At 35.2% G+C, this 22,043-nt stretch overlaps 2 protein-coding genes across 28 annotated transcripts in view; one reads left to right on the plus strand and one right to left on the minus strand.

The window, feature by feature from the left end:
- The window catches only part of NEXN (nexilin F-actin binding protein), a 51,554-nt gene extending 43,926 nt beyond the window's left edge, over window positions 1–7,628 (plus strand). For 7 of the 9 annotated variants that reach the window (XM_030327084.1, XM_030327082.1, XM_030327081.1 and 4 more), the window contains 4 exons: window positions 1,165–1,387; window positions 6,079–6,263; window positions 6,716–7,076; window positions 7,167–7,628. In XM_030327084.1, coding sequence (XP_030182944.1) covers window positions 1,165–1,387; window positions 6,079–6,263; window positions 6,716–7,076; window positions 7,167–7,180 — 783 coding nt within the window. In that variant the 3' untranslated portion in view covers window positions 7,181–7,628. Of the gene's footprint in view, window positions 1–1,164; window positions 1,388–6,078; window positions 6,264–6,715; window positions 7,146–7,166 lie in introns of those variants that run through there. The other 2 variants (XM_030327076.1, XM_030327085.1) reach the window with 2 other exon arrangements.
- A 471-nt stretch (window positions 7,629–8,099) lies between these two features.
- FUBP1 (far upstream element binding protein 1) overlaps window positions 8,100–22,043 on the minus strand; it is a 34,569-nt gene continuing 20,625 nt past the window's right edge. For 5 of the 19 annotated variants that reach the window (XM_030327092.1, XM_030327087.1, XM_030327086.1 and 2 more), the window contains 5 exons: window positions 21,816–21,953; window positions 19,769–19,843; window positions 13,441–13,500; window positions 13,215–13,360; window positions 8,100–12,831 (listed from right to left, as the gene is read on the minus strand). In XM_030327092.1, coding sequence (XP_030182952.1) covers window positions 12,823–12,831; window positions 13,215–13,360; window positions 13,441–13,500; window positions 19,769–19,843; window positions 21,816–21,953 — 428 coding nt within the window. In that variant the 3' untranslated portion in view covers window positions 8,100–12,822. The remainder of the gene's footprint in view (window positions 12,832–13,214; window positions 13,361–13,440; window positions 13,501–19,768; window positions 19,844–21,815; window positions 21,954–22,043) is intronic. The other 14 variants (XM_030327093.2, XM_030327096.2, XM_036064203.1 and 11 more) reach the window with 8 other exon arrangements.

Below are 22,043 nucleotides of genomic sequence, written 5' to 3' on the forward strand. Positions count from 1 at the left end.
AAGTTGAGTATTAAGTGATATTTAACTTTATTAGACTATCATCAAAAAAAAAGGAGGAATTTTCGGATACTCTGGCTCTATACAGAGATGAAAAAATCATGTCTAGTGGGTTAAGTGACCAGGCAAAGGCCATACAGTATCAAAGTCAGAACTAGAACTTAGATCTTACCCCCAGTCATGTTCTTTTAATTACAGTTCTTCATCTTCTCCTAAGCAAAAATTTTCCTATAGTTCCTAGTAAAAGTTAATCCTGATATGCATATTCTAGTTATAATAGAGTTATAATGGAATGTTAAATGATGTTTTGAGCCGTAATGAAATATTATCATTATTATGTTTTTGGAGAGGGAAGGCACAAATGAGCAAGGGGCAGAGAGAGAGAGAGAGAGACAGGCAGACAGAGAGAGAAGCAGGGCTCATTGAAGCAAATCTCCTGTTTTTACCTAAAGCAGGGCTCATGCTCACCTGAAGTGGGGCTTAAGGTCACCTGATGTGGGACTTGAACACATGAACCATGAGATCATGACCCAAGCTGAAGTCAGATGCTTAACAACTGAGCCATCCAGGCGCCCATAATGAAATATTTTAAATGTTATCTAAAGTCTTAAATTTGAAGCATTACATTTTTTTAAGTTTATTTTGAGAGAGAGAGAATCCCATGCATGCTCTGTGCTGTCAGTGCAGAGCCCGACATGGGGCTTAAACTCACAAACTGTGACCATGACCTGAGCTGAAATCAAGAGTCTGATGAGTTTAACCGACTGAGCCACCCAGATGCCCATATGCATTACTTTTAATCAGTAAATTTAGGCATTGTGTTTATGGAGGAGGTTATTTAAACTTTATTTTTGGCTTCAAATAAGAAATTAACACTTTTTGGGAGTGCCTAGGTGCCTCAGTTGGTTGAGCATCCAACTCAATTTTGGCTCCAGTCATGATCTCATGGTTCCTGAGTTTGAGCCCTGTGTTGGGCTCTGCACTGACAGCACAGAACCTGCTTGGGATCCTCTCTCTCCCTCTCTTTCTGCCCCTCTCTTCGCACACATACTCTCTCAACATTATAAACACTAAAAAAACAAACAAACAAAAGAAAAGAACGCTTTTTGGATGTTTTATTGTACAAACTAATTCTCTGGTATTTAATATATAAAAATTTTTTTGAAGGAAGAGGAAGAACATGAAACCTTTGAACTGAGTAGGGAATATGAAGAATTAATAAAATTGAAAAGAAGTGGCTCTATTCAAGCTAAAAATTTAAAAAGCAAGTTTGAAAAAATTGGACAACTGTCTGAAAAAGAAATCCAGAAAAAGATAGAAGAAGAACGAGCAAAAAGGAGAGCAATTGACCTTGAAATTAAAGAGCGAGAAGCAGAAAACTTTCATGAGGTATATACTATTTTGTATTTAACAGTCATGGTATAAATGTAACATGGACTTTGAATAAGTTTTGGTACTTACAATTAACCATAGATGTATACAATATTATCTGGGAACTAAGTAGCAAAAGCATATTAAGATCTCAAGAGACTTTGAAAGTTTCAATTTCCTCACTCTAGCATTGTTCAAAATGGCTGTTATCAGAATTAAAGCCGCTTATTGTGAACATCAGGTAGGTCACTCCGGAAATAACAGTTTAAATGTATTTACTGGCAGAAGTTTTAGTTTGAATCAGTAGAACCAGTGTACATATAACTTAAAAGAAATTCTAGATATTTACTTTCGTATTTAAAGACGAGACAAATAAAGCCTAATGATCTCAAAGTCATGCCAATAATTCAGTGGCAGAGCCTAAATTAGAATTGAGATGACATGAATTAGAAGTACCTCCATATGTTAAAAAATTGGCAATTACTAAATAACCTGTAATGTTCCTTCCAGCTTAAGATCTAGTTCCATGACTATGAGTACTGCTTTAAGTAGGATCTGGAAATTTTTTTTCTGCCAGAATTGCCATTTTATAATACTTAACAGCATTTATGTTCTTCTAACAATGAATTTCCATTAAATATTCAATAAGGTAGGTGTGGGAAGTTGGGAGGGCCTTCAGGGGAGACTGTGAATTAAAAGAATGAAAAAATTATGTGCAAATTCTTTGCACTGTAAGCAATTCATTATTATTAAAGCAAACAGTATAGGAACATCAAAGATAAAGATGAAGATGCAAACGCAGGCAAGATGGTCATGGAAGGTCTTAGATGTTAAGGAACTTTGTTTTATTGTTCATTGAAGGAATCTTTAAAACATGGAGATATTATCAAATAGGCATCTTTATACCTAGATCATAGTGAAACTAAAGATGGTTTTAGATTCATGCATTAAAAAATTATTTGAATGGCTATTATGTTCCAGGAACTGTTCTGGATACTGGGAGTACACTGAATAAACCTGCAGTCCTTGCTCAGTAGTGTTTAGAATCTAACAGGTAGGGAGGATGGAAAACAATTACTGAGTAGTAAGTAAGAGCTATGGAAATTAACAAAGTAGGATACTACTTTTTGTACAGGGTGGTCAGAGGCCTGATGAGGAACTTGAACTAGAAGTCAAATAGAGAAAATAGATAAACGTGTAGGATATGAAACTTGAGAAGACTCGGGGATGGTGGTAGAGATGAGGAGAGGGAAAGAATGAACTGAAGTGGGTATACACGAACAGAAGTAATATGGGAATAGAGTTTGGAAGGAAATCATAAGCTATTTTAGACAAATGGAGATGCTGTGGAACATCAGGTATTCATCAGTGAAGCTGATTTGCATTTGAACTCTGTGTGATGCACACTAAACCTTAAGGTTTACTGTCACTGCTAGAAGCAAATGCTATTGCTAACATCTATGCTGGGCCTGGTGTTCAGTCTTGGGTTCATGTAAGTGAATATAATATGCCCTCAAAAAGTTCAGCCTAATGAGATGTATGAAAATAATTATAACTTAAGTGCTAAAATAGGAGCTGTATATTTAATGTTGTAGGGTCAAATAGGATGGACTCAGTATTCCTAGAAGTTTCACAGGGCTGAGAAAATGGCATTTAAGCAAAGTGTGAAGGTTAACTAGAACTTGCAGTTAAAGAGGGGAAACATTCCAGATTGGAGACGGGAGTCCGTTTACAGCCTTTACATAAAGGTTGTGAAAATGTGTCTGGGGAATGGAAAATTTGTTCAAAGGCATGGTTCATAGAATAATGGGTAATAGAATAAAGTTGTAAAAGTAGTGGCTAGTTGGTACTGGGTCTTTTTAACCTTGCAGGGACTATGATTTGGGAACAATGTTAGTCATCATTTTAGGACAGAATAATAAAAAGCTTCTGTTTTTAAAGAAATCTGGTATCAGAGAGAATGAAGAAGAAGAAAGGAATAGGGCATTAAGTTGGGATCCAGGGATAAAAATGGACCCAACTTTTAACCAAACTGGGTAACAGGCTGTTTATGGGCAGGTGGTTACTGAGAAGCCCAGCCCAACATTAAGATTACCAGAGAAACTAACTAGATGATACTACAGAGAATTCAGTCTGGAGATGGTAGGATGAATAGTTTTGGACACATCAAGTTTGAACTATATTGGGATAAGATAAAAGCAGTCTGAAACATAGGTACTGAGTTCAGGCAAGAGACTGGAATTATATAGATTGTAACTATCATAAATAGTATTTAAACATATCAGAGTAAAGCTATATTTAAAGGGTTAATAGTTGGAAGGTGAATAGTAAAACTGGAGAACACCAACATTTAATAGTTGGCCACAAGAGCAGTTTTTACAGAAATGTATCATGGAACCTAAAGTTCAGTCAGCATGCACTTGCTCACCTTATTGTTAAAGGTAGTGAAACCTCAGAGCAGTCATACCTAGTCCTACAAGATATTTAGGGAAGATTAAAAATGAGATAGATGATTTACTGTTTTATTGCTATTACTGGCTCTTCTGTATGAAAGGACAGATTAGGACTTGTCTGATTTCCTGGAATCCCTGAGGATATCCTCACTGATTGTGAAGGATGCTGACATCCTTCCTATCTTTTCTCTCTAGATTAAGGTCAGAGATACCCTTTAAAAACTTGTTGGCATAGTTTTGCCATGGAGTGCAATCAACTTCCAGCATAAGACTCCCTTTGCACTTTACCTTTGCACTGGTAGTATTATCTGGTTTCCTCCTTTAAAAATCTGTGTTCAGGGCACCTGGGTAGCTCAGTCGGTTGACTATCTGACTTTGGCTCGCTCAGGTTATGATCTTGCAGTTAGGGAGTTCAAGCCCTGGGACAGGTTGTGCTGACAGCTCAGAGCCTGGAGCCTGCTTTGAATACTTGTGTCTCCCTCTCTGCCCCTCCCCTGCTTGTGCTCTTTCTCTCAAAAAGGGGCGCCTGGGTGGCTCAGTGAAGTGTTTGCCTTTGGCTCAGGTCATGATCTATTTGTGGGTTTAAGCCCTGCATCAGGCTCTGTGCTGACAGCTCAGAGCCTAGACCCTGCTTTGGATTCTGTGTCCACCTCCCCCACCCCCACTCTTTCTCTTGCTTTCAAAAATGAATAAACATTATAAAATTTTAATTAAAAAATAAAAATGTCTGTGTTCAACATGGCTTGTTTGTATTCCAGACATCTTTCAAGGTAACCTCATCCATATAACCTCCCCTAATCCAAGAATTCCACAGCTCCTTGTAGCCTTAATCCATACCACCCATTTAAATCACTTATAGTGTTTGACTTTCTAGTTTTTCAAGTAAGGCATACTCCAAAACCATTTCTCGTCGCTTTTATCTCAAGTTCACTACCCAATTGTGTTTCCTTTAATATTCATGTGGTAGGTATCAATACTCTAAGAATGCACCAAACCAATGTTTAACATGTCTTTTAGCCTTTTTAGTAATAAAACCACAGCAACATCATTCATATTAGCAATTAACTGTAGTCCTGCATTGTGTTTATTAATAGGCATTAGGTTTATCATTTCAAACTGAAACACTGGTATTAATGGCAGGAGTACTAGAATTTACCCATTAGGTATTTCGTTGTGTCTGATGTTCTAGGATTTTCCAACATTAAATAAAAATCTAATTCCAGAAAACAAGAAAAACTATCCAATTCCTTCTACATTCATTGGAATGGAGTACAATACCTCAAACTGATGCAAAACATCCACACACCAAGATTTTTTCTTACATAGGCAATTACTTCAAAGCTTGTTTCAAAATTTCCTAACTTTAGTTGGATGTGGTACACTGAGGCAATGTCTTCATAGTACTGTGAAATATAAATGGTGAGATTTCCAGACATAAAAGTCTAGGTAGTTTAGAAACCAAGAGTCCACTACAGCTAAAGTACTTTAGAAACCCTGAATTAACTGTACCTACAACCCACTATACTAAAACTGCCCTCAAAGGCCACCAGTGACCCCATCATCACCAAATTGTTGTATACACTCACACTAATTAACAATTGAAACTCTGCTCTTAAATTACTCCTTAATTATTTCCATAGCTTCCAACTCTCACCCTATATAGAGGACTAACCATATACTTCAACGATTTCCCCCACGTTCCAGCCAATGCCTCTTTCAGTAGTTGTCTTCCATTTATTCTGTGAACACTCTCGTCTGTCATTTGACCATCAATAAATTTTGTTGGATGGAATTCATCTCAAAGACAATTACTAGCTAAGAAGGGTGGGGAAGAAAATCACAAAGTGGGAAGTAATGGAAATTGCACTTTCTATTATATAGCAGAGTGAAGAATGATGGACAATCTTGTGACAAGAAGTATTTTAAGTTAACAATGTATAACATCCCTACCCTTTTCTGTTCAGTATTATCAGCTAGCACAAAGAATTGGTTGAGCAAATAATACCCTGGGACTCCAATGACACTGTAGCTTTACACTGGGAGAAAAGGATTCTAATTGTCAAGAGAATGTTTCATAAATGAAACTTTCATTTTTCTCAAATTAGGGGATAGTGAAAATCTACATGGCTGCAGTATAGCACAAATAAACCAAACATGGTATATTTTGTGTCCATAAATGACATCTTCAGAAGTACTGCTTTAGTTCTTGTTGGTTTCTAGAAAATATGCAATTACTATTCTTGGCCCACTTTCATAAAGGAAGATGTTGATGTCAAGCCTGCAAAAAAAAGTGAGGCTCCATTTACTCATAAAGTGAATATGAAAGCTAGATTTGAACAAATGGCTAAGGCAAGAGAAGAAGAGGAACAAAGAAGAATTGAAGAACAAAAGTTACTACGCATGCAGTTTGAACAAAAGGAAATTGATGCAGCACTACAAAAGGTACCAGGCTTACATGTCCTTTATTTTTCAAAGATGCTCTTGAAATTTTATGGGGGATTAGGAAAAAAAAATTTGGGAGGACGCAAGTCAGGAAGGGGATGAGAAAGAGAATCCCACGAGGGGCCTGGCAAGGTGGGGGGAAGGGGAGAGAAGAGAAAGTGAGGGAGGAGTGGGGTTCAAACTCAATCAATGTGGGACTAAACTCAAGAACTGTGAGATCATGACCTGAGTCAAAGTCAGATGCTTAACGGCTGAGCCACCCAGGTGCCCTAAAGTAATTTTTAATAGCTTTCAAGTCAGTGGAATGTTTTATAAAGTACATAATTGTAGTAAGCATATTTACATGTTCTTTGGGAAGAAAAAACCCTTTTATCCATAAAATTCTATTACTAAAGCACTGTCCTAAAAATGCTACTATAAATGCCAACTTTAATGGACTTATTTTAATACAGAAAAGAGAAGAGGAGGAGGAAGAAGAAGGTGGTAGCATCATGAATGGTTCCACTATTGAAGATGAGGAGCAAACGAGATCAGGAGCTCCATGGTTCAAGAGGCCTCTAAAAAACACATCAGTTGTAGACAGTGAGCCAGTTAGATTTACTGTTAAAGTAACAGGAGAACCCAAACCAGAAATTACATGGTGGTTTGAAGGAGAAATACTGCAAGATGGAGAAGACTATCAATATATTGAAAGAGGAGAAACTTACTGCCTTTATTTACCAGAAACTTTCCCAGAAGATGAAGGAGAATATATGTGTAAAGCGGTCAACAACAAAGGCTCTGCAGCTAGTACCTGTATTCTTACAATTGAAAGTAAGAATTAATCATTTTTAATCTAGAACTTTTATTGTATTTAAATTTTTTTTTCCTTTAAAAAATCACTTTTCTTCTTCTCTTTTTTAGCTGACGACTACTAGCTCCCCTTCCCTCTCCCTGGAACTTTCTCTGCTCCCTCCCACCCCCCCCAAATTTCTTACTACATCCATGTTTTCTGTGGCGGGGCCAAAAATGGAAACCAGAAGTGCCACTATATTGACTTTTTATTCCTTTTCCTAACAGTCTTCAAAACACAAGCTCATCTAAAGAATACCTTCTTCCTATCCAAATCATCACCAGATTCGTCACCATATTGTGAAGTTAATGTGTATTTAATGGGGTAGAGTGGAAAAGTTACTCAATTACTCTAAGCTTATAGCAATTACGTTTTAAAGATCACAAATAAAACATTATTTTGCATGAAAAAATGATGTTTATGAGCTATTTATATACCTAAAATTAATGGAGACTTCATAATTTGGAAACTACTGAGTTTTCCTTAATAGTCATTTTTCTTGTTGTAGTTTTAAAGTCTTTCTGAAGCACAGAGGGAAAAGGGGGAGCATGGAGAACAACAAAAGTTAAGACTAAATTTTAAGGAGAAAATTTAATGGAAACCACTGCCTATATAGAATTCTGAGTGTTGAGACTATTAACATGTACTATTCAAAGGTGTGTTATATTCAAGCTTCTAAAGCAAATTTACGTTGTGACCTTGCCTGAACAAATTATATTTTAGTAAAAAAACTTTGTATCAGTAGTTCATGCAGGAGAAAACACTTTCAACATAATTGAAGATTTTGAGGTCTAAGGGAGGGGGAAAAAAGGCACAATCTTCAATTTTAAAATCTGGTCTAAAATGAGTTTGTAAATAATTAATTACCATGTTCTATTACCAAGTTGTTTTATATTTTAGTTTTCTGGAAGACAATTTTATTTTACAATGTAAACCCATAATAAAATGTGTATTTAAAATAAAGTCTTTTCAATATTTTAGAAAAGAAACAAAACACTCCCTTATAATATTCATCAATGTACATTTATTTTTTATTGAGGAAACCATAATCAATACAAAATTACAGCAATCATGTGCCCTTTTACATACATTGTCATTAAAGCAAACTCTAAACCACAGTTTGTAAAGTATTCAATTTACCTCAAGTCCAAGCTGCATCTCCCTAAGACACTGTTCCCATCACAGTAGCCATTTTAAGCCAATCTTCTTTTTACACACGGGTAGTTTCTGTAGAGAACACTTTTCTCAGGACGAAAATGCATCGAGCATGCATAAGAAAAAATATATATATATATGCGCAAATACATTTATGAGTTTCTATAGGGCTATCACTGAAGAAAATAAAACCTTGGGATTTATTTGCTTCTTTTTTAAAAGCACCAATTTAAATCCCTCAGAAGTTTATACTGTGGCAAGATAACTCAAGTGACTAAACAAAAAATAAAGGTTATTTTCAGAGTCAAAATTATCTTTAGGTACTGTTAAAATACATTTTAAAATGAGGCAGAATTTTCAGAAAATAAAAAGACATCCTCATTGATAATTTCTACATCCTTACTCTAGACAACAGATGTTCACAGGTAGAACTGGTTCTCCTGGCAGAGCACTCAAACAAATGTAATCACTTCTGCATATATTCCTATTTCCCGCTTAAGTTTACTCTGCTACTCCTACCCAAACCCACCCTTTTGAATTAACTACCAAGGTATTTGGCTAAGGAAATATTTTACAATGTTTATAAACAACTAGTATTAAATCACTAGTTTTAGTATTAAAACCATTTTTGTTAATTAAAAATAAAAGTATACTTTTCATTTCTAAAAGAAACATCAAACCCATTAGAATTCTAAGTATCACCACACTAAAATATCTTAAAACAAACACATTGTCAAGTTTTTAAGTGCTAAATAAAATAAATCAGTTCAATTTCAATCTAAACATTGTTTCTACCACTCCTAACATCCATTGCATTCAAGTCAGCTGGCTCACCTTTTCTGCTTTCCATTTATTTCAAGGTTAAGATTAGCGCCATTTTAAAAATGCAGTTATCAGTGAAGGCTTATGGTAATGAGTTAAAAAAAACTCTTGAGATAGAAACAATGCCCCAATATCTATTAGCATTCATCTATTATTTTATAAAAATGCAAACTACAGCTAACCAAAAGTTGAAAGGCTCCTTAAGGTTCAAAGATCTCCTTTATATTATCAGTCTTAACATACCTATCATTGACTATTAAAACAATACACACACACACATAAATGTGGTGCAGTAACTACACAACTTACAAAATTTAACAGTTCATGGAACATTTAAGATCAAGCAAATAGCACTTTAAAATGAAAAGTGATCAAAAGCAGGTACATTTACACCCTATACCAATGTATGGGAATACATTTCATATTTCTCAATTATGATTTGCCAATTTTACCTTCTACATTGAGCCCTTCTATGGTCCATGCTCATCGGCTCACCAATGGCATACACTCAAAGGATTCCTCTTTATGGGTAACTATCTCAGGACCTGATTTTATGAGCTATGATTTGGTGCTTGCAGCATCTTCAGCACTGTGTGTGAAAATGAAGGCAGTATTTTTGAATATTTTTCTTTGTTGTAGAGATAAGCAGGAGTTTTAAAAGGATCAGCACATTTTAGAAACTGAATAAACAAAACTGATAGGATGCTGCTTTAATACATTCATCTTAACTCAAAATATGTACCAGTTAAAATCATCTATAAGAACACAAACATTTTAAACTGGCAAAAAAAGTAAAATGCAGCGTCAATTATTAAAGTATTATAAATCAGAAAAATATTGGTTGCTATACAGATTATGAAAGGTTATTTGCTATACAGTTAACATTTCACTGATGCACATGCCTTATCAAAACATACTGCCAGTATTCCTTATATTTTCCTTTTTCAGTGTATGTTACGAAAACTGAATTGTCTTAAAAAAAAAAAAACTTCGTAATAAAATTCTGACCCATAATGTCCTTACTGAATTGTTATACTTAAAGAATAAGAAAAAAATAAACTCCATATAGCTTTGGAGGGCAAAGAAAGAAAATGTCCTGTCAACCTGTCAATCATAAAAAGCTTGTGAAGGCTGTTGAAGTTTCTAACCAAGTGATTTCCTAAATCTCGAAAACTATGTTAACTGCCCTTTCTTAACAATTCTTCTGTAGTTGGGAAAAGATTACAAAAAGTTTGGATGTAGTTCAATTATAGCAGCAATCTACTCATCATTTCTTTTTTCTTGTTTTAATAAAAAAATTAAAATAAAAAACATTACCCAGAAATGTAAACAGTTGTTTGAACAACTTACAGACTTTCCACTGAAATGGTAGCATAAATAACAAAATACATTTTGGGGAAGCAGTAGCAGATTGCTTTTGAATACACAACCACAAAAACCTCACAGGGACAACATTAATGTACTGAAATATTTATTTATATATGTCCTTAGGTTGTGCTTACCTGTTGCTTTTTGCAGCAGAACCTAAGGTGGAAGGTCTGGGAAGGCACTGTGAAGTATAAATAATTGCACTGTTTGCAATTAATAAAGATTTTAAACCTTAAATGAATCAAAATCAACAGCCTCCAATTTGTGAGTTATGATATTGAATCCAACTGAGCTATTTCTTCAGTTTAATCAATAAATGCACCACTTTCCTAAAAGGTCATCTATAAAACAGTATCATGCAAAATACTGAAATTGTTCATGTCAATAACCCTACTCTTAAAGGTAACACATAACTAACTCCTTAACTATTAAACTTCAAACTAGAACTATATATCCATATCTAAATAAGGGCAAGGGAAGTCACTCCAGGTTCTATAAAACAATCAAAAACATTTCAAATATCTATAATGAACTGAACTGCTATTTTCTACCCTGTAAGTAATCTCAACATTTATGTCCTTGTACATCTTCCTTTATAGTATATTCAGAACTGGTGCTCCCCACCAATGAAAAGAATATATATATATATGTATATATATATTTATGAAATGGTGTTAAAACTGCTACATTGCTTAATATTTGCAAACTGAAAACCACTTCTGTCTGACACATTTCAAGTCTTTCATATTAATATAGAAGATATGCATACTGTACACTGAAAAGCAATATATTTTAGGAGCACCAATGAGTAATACTATTCAATTTTAATGATCAGTTTTCTTTAGCTATAGCTAAAGCATATCAAAAATACTTACCCATTAAGCTCACTTAAAAAAAAAATACAGACCTATGTATTATTCTATGTTAAATTAAGAAGCAGTTATGGTTTTCCAAGATATCAGCACTGTATTCCAACATAATATTCACACAAAGTATGGCATTTACATTATGTGGAACATTGACAAAAAGATACTGTTGCAGTTCATCAATTTGTCATTCTGATGTACTTACAGTGCAATGCTCCTTGAAGGAACACAATCAAGGATGATACACAGCACAGTCCTCCTCACCCCTACAGAGCTAGTTCTATACTGGCTGGATCAAACCTGCACTTCAACAGACAATGGCAAGACAGACTGTATTTGCATGTAGTCTAATATATTAATATGCAAAGAGCCAACAAATATGCAAAGAGTAAAACAATGGATTTCAACAAAATATCAGAACTTCAGCATGAGTGTTATAGGGTAATAAAGTGATTTCAAGTACATAAAAAATTAAGTTGATTCAATGATTGGACTTGTGCATTTACAAAACAAGGCTTAACTATACTGCAAAAAGAAAAAAAAAGAAAAAAGCTTGAACATTTCCATACCCCGATAATGTTTCAATGGCAGATGCACTGTAGCTATACTTTTTGCATACTATTTACTTTTCTACCCTAAATTTAAAAAGAAACACACTAATATTGTATACATTGAAAGTTTCTTTACATGAAAAAACTTCTTATTCAACTATTCATATTCACTATCCGAAAACTGTTTAAAATTAGTTATGCTGAAACAGTCTTGGAAATCGAAGTAATTATCAAATTAAGAACAGAAAGGTTAACTGTTATAGCAGCAGTACAGATCTGAAACAGTGGTCATGTATAAAAGGAAATTTCACTGTTAATGCAATGGAAGTATGCCAAAAGATCACTGTACACACATGCAGTTTTGAATCAAACAGAAGGAAAAAAAAATGAAGATATCAGGATTACTTGTGCTGAAACAGCCAAATACAATAAATGGAAAAGATCCTCCAATCTACTACTATACTGCAAGGGGGAAAAAACATGCCAGTGTTTAAAAACTCAATTAATATTTCATGGGGAAAGCTTATATTTTGTGTATATGTATCTTAATTTATCATTGCTAAGAAATTATGAATCCTTTAAATACCCACATATCCAACTTACCGACACAGGAGGTTTCATATCATTTATTGTAAAGCACAAAACAGGCATTTTAAAAGTGAAAGTATACATTGAAAAAGTACATTTATATCACAAAGCATTGACCACATAATAGTTGCAAATACATTTGCTGGAATGTGTACATCTACACTAAATACTAAAAACAAACCAATTTTCATTTCTACACAGAAATATTAACCTCCTATCAGTAGTGATAGATATTTTGTACATTTTCAAAAAAAAAAAAACACTATTTTAAACCAAAAACAAAATTAAGATCTTCATCAAGTCGTCTGCATCCATATATTTAACAAAGGTTTTTTTCCCCCACACAATGAAGCAAATACTGTATTGTCCACTTCTTATTATTGGCCCTGTGCAGAAGAGATACATAAGAAATACACAAAAAGTTAAAGAAAATCCTTTAAATGGAGCTAACTCAGGAGTGAATCCTTTAAGAAAGAAAAACTGGTTAATATAAATGGTGGTGGCTTCTTGCATGATTTGCAAATCCCTGGGGGAAAAAAATTTATTTTTAAAATCAGAGGCACTGTAGAAATACTCAGCACTCAGATGCCAGAAAGCATTATAAAAAAAACAAACAAAAAAACCCAAACAATACATCACAGTACTTCATTTAGTTATGCTATGCCAGATAAAAATTTAAAAGGCAAACATAATCCCAAACAGACAAAACAGTAAACATGCAGAAAACATGATTGGAGTAGAAATCAACACATTAGCAAGTTTAGTATACCTGAGGTGCTGGAGGATGCTGTGGCATTCCCTGGGGACTTGTCTGGGCATAGTAGGCTGCTTGTTGTCTATAGTACTCAGCCCAGGCTGCACTATAATCTGGCTGACCACCTGGTGGAGCACCAGTAGGAGCAGGAACCGCTTGACCTTTGAGAAAACAGAACAACTTTGTTGCTGTAACCACAATTAAAAGCCCAAAAGAATCTCATTTCTAATAAAAACAATACCTTGCTTCTTGTAATATTCCTCCCAAGCTTTTGAATAATCTTGTGTCTGCCCTTGTTGACCTAAAAAAAACCCCCTAAATTTTAATACAAAATTATATCCACTGTAAGTACAGGTTACAAAGACAAGCACAGAGGGTCAGAATTGCTCCTGTTTTATCTTATTCATTAGTGTCAGAAAACGACTCTGTAATTAAAGAAATCAGAATGCTGTTTCTTTTTGCCTTACATTAATCGTAACTTTTAGTTCTAAAGCATTACTATTAATAAAAAGCGAAATCAAAACCATCCACATAGTTTTAACAAGAAAGGCAATGATTTAGGCATAATCTAGATTCAATTACAGAATTTATAAATATTAATGTTCTAAACTGAGTTTGGCAAGTATTTCAAGTAAACAATCTATGGTTCCCTGATGGTGATGCTGGGTGTGGGGAGGGGGGGAGACCACTATTTTTTCTTGTCTTATTCATTTGGATGTTACACTACAGGTTTTAAATAACATGTAAATCTTTGATGGAGGAAAAGAACATTTTTGAAAAAACAAAAAACCCATGTGAAATCTATTAAAGACTTCATTATTTTAAGATACGGTCAAGATCTTTGTTTCCTGATTTGTGACCTATAAATTATGTGTACGAAGACTAACCATCAAAATACTCTTTAATAATAAGACGTTTAAAATTTTAATATATGTTCAAACCACAATACAATTTTATTAAAAGTAACATGACAAAGAACATAAAGAACAATTACCCAAGACATTCGAAGGAACAAGATCAATCAAACACAAAACTCCACAGCTTTCATGAGCAGGTATTTTTTTAAGCAGGGTAATTAAGAGACTAAAGAGAATTAACCAAATCCAACGCACAAAATTTAAATGGGCTCTGGATTAAAATAAAGACAACACAGACACACACAGCCACAAGAGACATTTTTCTGACAACCAAAGAAAATATGGTCTATATGTTGATATTACTGAAATTATTTATTTACAACAGTGTGCAACCTACTTTGTAAAGGCTCAGGCACAAAAAACACATATATACACACACAAATTACATATGATAAACTTTTTAAAAATGTAGAATTTGAATAGAAAATATAAATATGGGTGTTCACTGTATGATTTTTCTGATTTTATCAAGGTATAAAAATTTATAAAATAAAAAGTTGGGGAGGAAGAACATGTGTTTTCCTATTGAGCTCCCTTTTTTGAGCAGAATTTTATATAGCTTATTACTTTGCCTGGTAAAATTATTATAGCTAGATAAAAAATACTAGAGAACAGACACAGGGAAAGTTGTTTTTTATGTTTGTTGGATGTTGCCAACTTTGTATAGCTGAACTCTGTATAGTTGCTGAAAATAGGCTATCACCATCAATCACAAAATTGAAGAATTAAAAGCAACCCAGTGAATAGAATTTTAACTTTTATGAGTAACTTTAAAAATCCAAGAAAAAAACCCCCTTCTATAGGCAACAGAGAAATCCCATGTAATATAAACAAAATTCTTAGTTTTGTTTTCCAGAATTCTTTTCAAACAGGAAGTGAGTTTAACATACTGATCCAATGAGGAGACACAATTTAAACAAATCTGAAATAGGTTTCAGTATTTAGACAACTCCCAAATATCCCAGGGTATCAAGAGTAATAAAACCACACAATGTCTCTTACAAGTTGTACACTTGAAAACCTGCTGACTTGAGGCCAAACTCGGTTAAGACAGCAACAATTTCTCCTTCAGGTTTACAAAAAGGGACTGAACATCATTGTTAAGAGATATTCATTTTAGAGGCAAAATTACAATATAAGATGGTAGAAACAGAGACACATTAAGAAAATTCATCCAATTCAAATGTTACCTACTCTCCCATTTCAAATATTTCTGTGGAAAGTGAAGGGTAAACATGTCAGACTGTAAGAACATCAAGCACTTGGTAAGTCGTAAACACCTCACAATCCAATCTTGAAGGTGTCCAAAGAAAAAGTCATCTCCTCCAACATGAGGGGCAAGTTTTGCCCTGCTGGAAAATAACTCTTCCTATCTGCTTAGGACTTACTTGGCTCTCCCCTAGCCTCTTGTGCCTCTCTGCCCCCTTTAGGAATGTACTTTAGCTTGCTCCCTTTATCCTTCTTAGTTCAAGAACTATTGTGATGCCTGTTTAGTTTATATTTTAGAACATCACTTAACATTTACATGTAGATTCACCATTTGTAAGGTTTGACTTTCATTTCATTCAAGAGGTAAGACTTGCCCTAGAGTTCACACATAACAGCCCAATGGCCAAACCTGCTTGAATAGATGTCACTACAAGTTTTCGCTCTATATACCTGCCTCTTTCCCACAACCATTTTCCTCACTACACATCCTTTCCCCTTAAGGTACCATATGCCAAAGGCTCAGAGTCCACATCAGTACTTAATATTGTAAGAGCCTTTCTCTAAGTCAAACTTTTCCAAAAAATGCCTTCACCTGCCCTCTCCCAAATGGGAACTGCCTGTCTACTTTGAAATCCAGTTTGATCTGTTTACTTATTACAAAAGTTTCCTCATTCTAGCTCCAAAAATACCCACTCTTCGAGCTTTACTGCCATTCCTTGTAACACTTAAAATTTCCTTTGTTAACCCTCTATAATCTCATCTTTGCGAATTTCTCTCCTAAATTCTCTTGATATTAATCCTACGAAATTCAGAACTGTTTCAGAAAACAAAACTAACTAAAAAACTTAACTTGAGGCTCCTGGGTGGCTCAGTCAGTTACGTGTCCAACCGGCTCAGGTCACAATCTCACAGCTCATGGGTTCCAGCCCCATGTCAGGCTCTGCTATCAGCTCAGAGCTGCTTCAGATTCTGTGTCTCGCTCTTTCTCTCACTCAAAAACAAACATTAAAAACAAAAAACAACAAAAAAAACCCCTCCTGTTTTAAGAGATTTACTTACTTATAAACAATGACACATTTATAACGTTAGTGGATATTTTCTGTCCTTAACAGGCAAAGCTGAGATTTGGCTTCAGAAGCTGGGACAGCCTGCCCAGTTTGGTAAAGAGGTTACTAGATTGGGAACTGGGATGTCCAAAGTCCTAGAAAATCCTAGCTCTGCCACTGTAAGAGTTCAACTTGGCCTCTCCAAATAAGATAGCTGGATTTGGAGATAAAAATTTTTATCTCCCTAATATCTTATTACTTTCTTCCCTTTTATTTACAAATCTTGAAAACTGCCTTGGTAGAGCACATGACTCTTGATCTCAGGGATGTGAGTTCAAGCCCGACAATGGGCATAGAGATTAAACAAAATCTTGACAACTGATTTATATTAGTCTTATGCTTCAATATCTGGCATGTAATGCACCCAGAAGAAATTAAGGTAGTTAAGCAACAACTCATTTGCAAAAAGAACTTCTATAGGACAAAATAAATTGACTTGCTAGCCAGGATTAGAGACCTAGCAATTTATTATTATTTCCCTTAAGATTTATATGTGAAATAATCATTCAACTTATCTTTTGCTCAAAAAAATTAACAGGTGATCACTATAGTGCTACAGAAAAACACATAACTGAGAAAAAAAAAATCTGAATGGTATTAAGACCTCACAGATTACATTCAACACACCTGCTCACTCTGGGCAAATAAAAGGTAGAAAAACCAAACCATAAATTTATCAACGTGCTGCAAATGAATGATAAAATATAATAAAACACAAGTTTCACCAGTTCCCCAATAATTATCTAAGTCCACAAACAGGCCTGTTTTTACTTATTTTTATTTATTTATTTATTTATTTATTTATTTATTTATTTATTTATTTAAAGTTTATTTATTTTTGAGACAGAGAGAGACAGAGCACGAACGGGGGAGGGGCAGAGAGAGAGGGAGACACAGAATCGGAAGCAGGCTCCAGGCTCTGAGCCATCAGCCCAGAGCCTGACGCGGGGCTCGAACTCACGGACCGTGAGATCGTGACCTGAGCTGAAGTCGGATGCTTAACCGACTGAGCCACCCAGGCGCCCCAACTTATTTTTAATATTAACATAGGGAACATCTCTGGCACATTAACCATGGTGAAAATATAAGACCCAGCGATTTTTAATTGCAACATGCTCAAATTTTTACGATGGTGACACTACTTCATACAAGTTAAAGTGACCATATGTCCTGACCACTATCATGGGATGATTATTAATAGCATTCTCAGTTATTCTCAAAAGTATATCCCAGTCAGGATAATAAATTATGTGATCACCCTAATTAGAGTATACTGCTTTGAGATTAAAGTTTTTTTTTCAACGTTTATTTATTTTTGGGACAGAGAGAGACAGAGCATGAACGGGGGAGGGGCAGAGAGAGAGGGAGACACAGAATCGGAAACAGGCTCCAGGCTCTGAGCCATCAGCCCAGAGCCCGACGCGGGGCTCGAACTCACGGAGCGCGAGATCGTGACCTGGCTGAAGTCGGACGCTTAACCGACTGCGCCACCCAGGCGCCCCGAGATTAAAGTTTTTTAAAAGTATTTTTTTGCAGAATTTTAGCTGTTGTAGACCTGCCTGAGATAAGATGGGTCAACAAAAACATAATCTGTTTTAGCCTCAGGAATGTAGCATGGAAAGTCATACTAACAGGAAAAACAATTTTTCTTTCTTTAAATAGAAAATAAGCTGCATAAAACATCCTTATCATGAAGTAAACGTATCCTACACAAAAGAAAATTTAATATAATCACCATTCTGGAAAATTTTCTTTCTGTGAAGACGACAAAACACTCACAGGCAAAGAAACATTGAAGTTTATGTTGAAAATCTCAAACAGACTGTATACTATGATAAAATTCTACCATCTATACATTCATTCTATACCTGGGAAGAATGGACGAGTTTATCTGTTTGGCTTTCATTTGTGACAAGTGGCTGTAGTGTACATGGGTCAATTTCAAATGACACCATAACCTTCTAAAAACAAAAACTACTATCTGTTCAGCTGACCCTTGAACAATTCAGGGGTTAATGGGCACAGACCTCTGTGGAGTTGAAAACCCACATACAACTTTTGACTTTGGACAAGCTTAACTACTAATAGTCTCCTTTGACCAGAAGCCTTACAGATAACATAAACAGTGGACTAACACACGTTTTGAGTATTATATACTGTATTTTACAATAAACTAAGCTAGAGAAACAAGAAGAAAATCATAAAGTTCATTTATATAATACTGTAAAAAAAAAAAAAAACCCACTTATAAGTAAACCCATAAAATTCAAACCTATGTTAAGGGTCAAATGAATATCAAGTTCCAAATAGTCCCAGAAAAAAACAAATCTGGGAGATGGGCTTGGAGTTTAGGCCGTCTTGGGAGTTCAAATTCTGGTTCTACCACTTAGTGGCTGTACATTTCAACTGTTAGTAGAAGTACAGTTTTCATTTGTAACAATTTGTAGTAATATATTTAGCAAAACACTTGATTAACAATTGTATCCTCCATGAGAATATAATAACCAGAAGGTCAGGGGCTCCTACCTGTTTACCCTCACAATCACATTCTCAGCATCTATCACTGTTTGGTATATAGTATGTGTTCTACAGTTACTGAATCGAAATGACCTTTCTAGAGTACAACTTTTCCTTTCTCCTATATGCAAATGTTATTTAAGTAACTAACATCCTATGTCCCTATAGGTTACTTATCTAGTTACTGTGCAGCAGAAAATACCACACAACCAATTTTTGCTTGGCTCTTTAGAATTTAACCTATGCCATTCAGGCTACTGATATATGTAACTGTCTTTGACAAAAGTACAAGTAATATTCAGGGTCATATGTGGCAACAGTGGAACTTTTGGTTTTAATTATTGTGGCTGACAAATGCATTTAGAAACAAAAGGATTTCCTTGTTATATAACCACAATTTTAAGAATTATGTATTTTTAGAATCAGTGATTTTAGAATGCATTCAGGGGTGCCTGGGTGGCTCAGTCGGTTAAGCGTCTGACGTCAGCTCAGGTCATGATCTCATGGCTCGTGAGTTCGAGCTCAGTGTCAGGCTGTGTGCTGACAGTTCAGAGCCTGGAGCCTGCTTCAGATTCTGTCTCTCTCTCTCTCTACCCCTCCCTCGCTTCCACACACTCTCTCTCTTAAATATAAACATTAAAAAAAAAAAAAGAACACATCTGATATTCCCTTCAAGATATTAAAAGTTAAAAACAAAGTGCAAGTAACAAAAACATAATGCAAACATGATTTGATAACAATCTTCATCCTTCTAGTGAGATTTATTAAATGTTTCAAATTCAATTTAACTAAATGTATAAAAAAGAAATGTAGAACATACCCATTTTCTTGTAATACTCTTCCCAGGCCTTAGTATAATCAACCTGTCCAGCTGGAGCTGGATTCTGCTGATCTCCTTGTTTAAGAAAAACATTAAAAAAAAAAAAAAAAAAAAGGATTAACAGTTTCAAAAGACAATCTTGGCCCTTTACTTCTATTCCTTGAATGGAGAAAGTAGGAGTGGCCTGCCATAGGGAGTGAGGGGCAGGAGGGAGGGTGCTATGTGGTAGTGGGATCCTTGCTGGTGCCAAAAACACAGGACACAGGAGGTACAGAGGCCCTCAACAGAGAAAGTTTGTTTATACACATGGAAGAGGAGTTACACTGAGCATGTAAGTAAATTCATTGATCAAGTAAGGATATACACTGAGGATACCAAGTCATTCACTATTTACAGGCAATGAAAGGGAAAAAGCCAGAAAGAACTCTGATGTGTTACAATAGAATTCTGCAGGCAGTATAATGGTTTGAGAAATATATACGTATATAGATACTAATGTTTCATATATGCACTCATAAGCATACATGTATATAAATTTCCTAGGTTCCATATCACCATGGTAGAAATGAACACATGGAGTTTTTGATTTCTCAAATACTATCATCTGCTAAAAGGAAATCAGGGCTACTTAGAAAAATAGCTGATTTTAGGGCTTGAGCCCAGAAAGCACAAAATAAGCATCTTTTGGGCAGGAAAGTAAAGACATGCTTAAAAAATGACAAACATGTCGGGGTGCCTCAGTTGGTTAAGCATCTGACTTTGACTCAGGTCATGATCTCACGGTTCATGAGTTCAAGCCCCACATGGGGCTTGCTGCTGTTGGCAGAGACTGCTTCAGATCTTCTCCCTCCCCGCCCCTCTCAAAAATAAACAAACACATTTAAAAAAAGTTAAAAAAGAATGACAGACATGTCAAAAGGATACAGGAACCATCTCAAAGGTACTCCTGAATGACCAAAGTTAGGGCAATCTGATAATCAAAATAGTAAAGATAGTTTAAAATACATGTTGAATAACACAGGAGTCCATACTGATATAAAGAAATAGAAGAAAACTTCTTCCTTATAATACCAACTAATACACGTAGAATGATGCAAACAGAAATTACCATCATGGCTGTAGCTGAATCAGGCACATGTTATCAAAGGCGGCTAAGGCCAATGGGCAGAAGTTCAGGAAGGAACAGAATAGTCTTATCAACTCAGTATAATTCCCCAAAAAGTATTTGTTAATTTCAAAGAGAAAAATGGTAATTTTATGGTATAGAAACCTGAAAGACACCAACATGACCAAGCGACTATGGTTACCATCACCAGGGATGAAGCAGGTCAACATTATATGACCCTTGATGTAATGCACTAAGAGGAACATAGCAATATTTCTGAGGTACTGCCACATACCAAGTAGGACTTCACGATCATGACCTCATCTTTTTGAGAAAAGGCTCAGGTGACCTATGCTAATTTGATAGTCATCACATAAGACAAAAGGTCTGTGCTTTTTTTTTTTTTTTTTTTTTTTTTTTTTTTTTTTTTACCAGATGGGATCCTAGATCAGAATAGGGAAACTGATAGGATAAATGGTGAAATCGGAGTAAGGGCTCTGCATCAGGACAGTAATGATGTATCAATGCTGACTTAATGTTTTAGAGGACTGTATGATGGTCATGTATTATCGGAGTTAATACAAAAGGGTATTTAAGGGTACTGGGACATCATGTGCACAGCTTGGTCTTAAATGGTTCTGAAAGATTACTGGTAATGGATATGGACACATATGACAGAATAATGGGACAAGTGGGAGATGGGAGATAAAGTATTGACAGGTAGGTTATCTGGGTGTTCTATAATGTTATCTTACAACTTAAACTTTTACGTAAGATGCAGTTATTTTAAACTATTTCCAACTTATTTTTAATAAGGGAAATCTCCTCACTGAAGCTATAATGAAATATGGAAAGTTTTTAGGTGTTATACACTGATGTACTTCATACAGAATTCCAAACATAAGTTTCTATTTCTACATACAAAATAAATGTTTTAGTTACCATAGTTACCTTGTCCATTGGTTTGGGTTGTAGCTGGTGCACCGGCAGGAGCTGCAGGTGGTGGCTGTGCTTGCTGTTGATAATAGTGAGCATAGTAGGCAGCCCAAGCTGCTGAATTTGGATCCGTTCCTGCCTTAGCTAGAATAAACACAAATTCAAGGTTTGCATCTAAAGTCCATAATCTCTCTCACACACACACTCTCTCTCACACCCTCTTTGGCAAAGAAA

Source organism: Lynx canadensis, chromosome C1 (assembly GCF_007474595.2).
Source record: "Lynx canadensis isolate LIC74 chromosome C1, mLynCan4.pri.v2, whole genome shotgun sequence".
NCBI lineage: Eukaryota > Metazoa > Chordata > Mammalia > Carnivora > Felidae > Lynx > Lynx canadensis.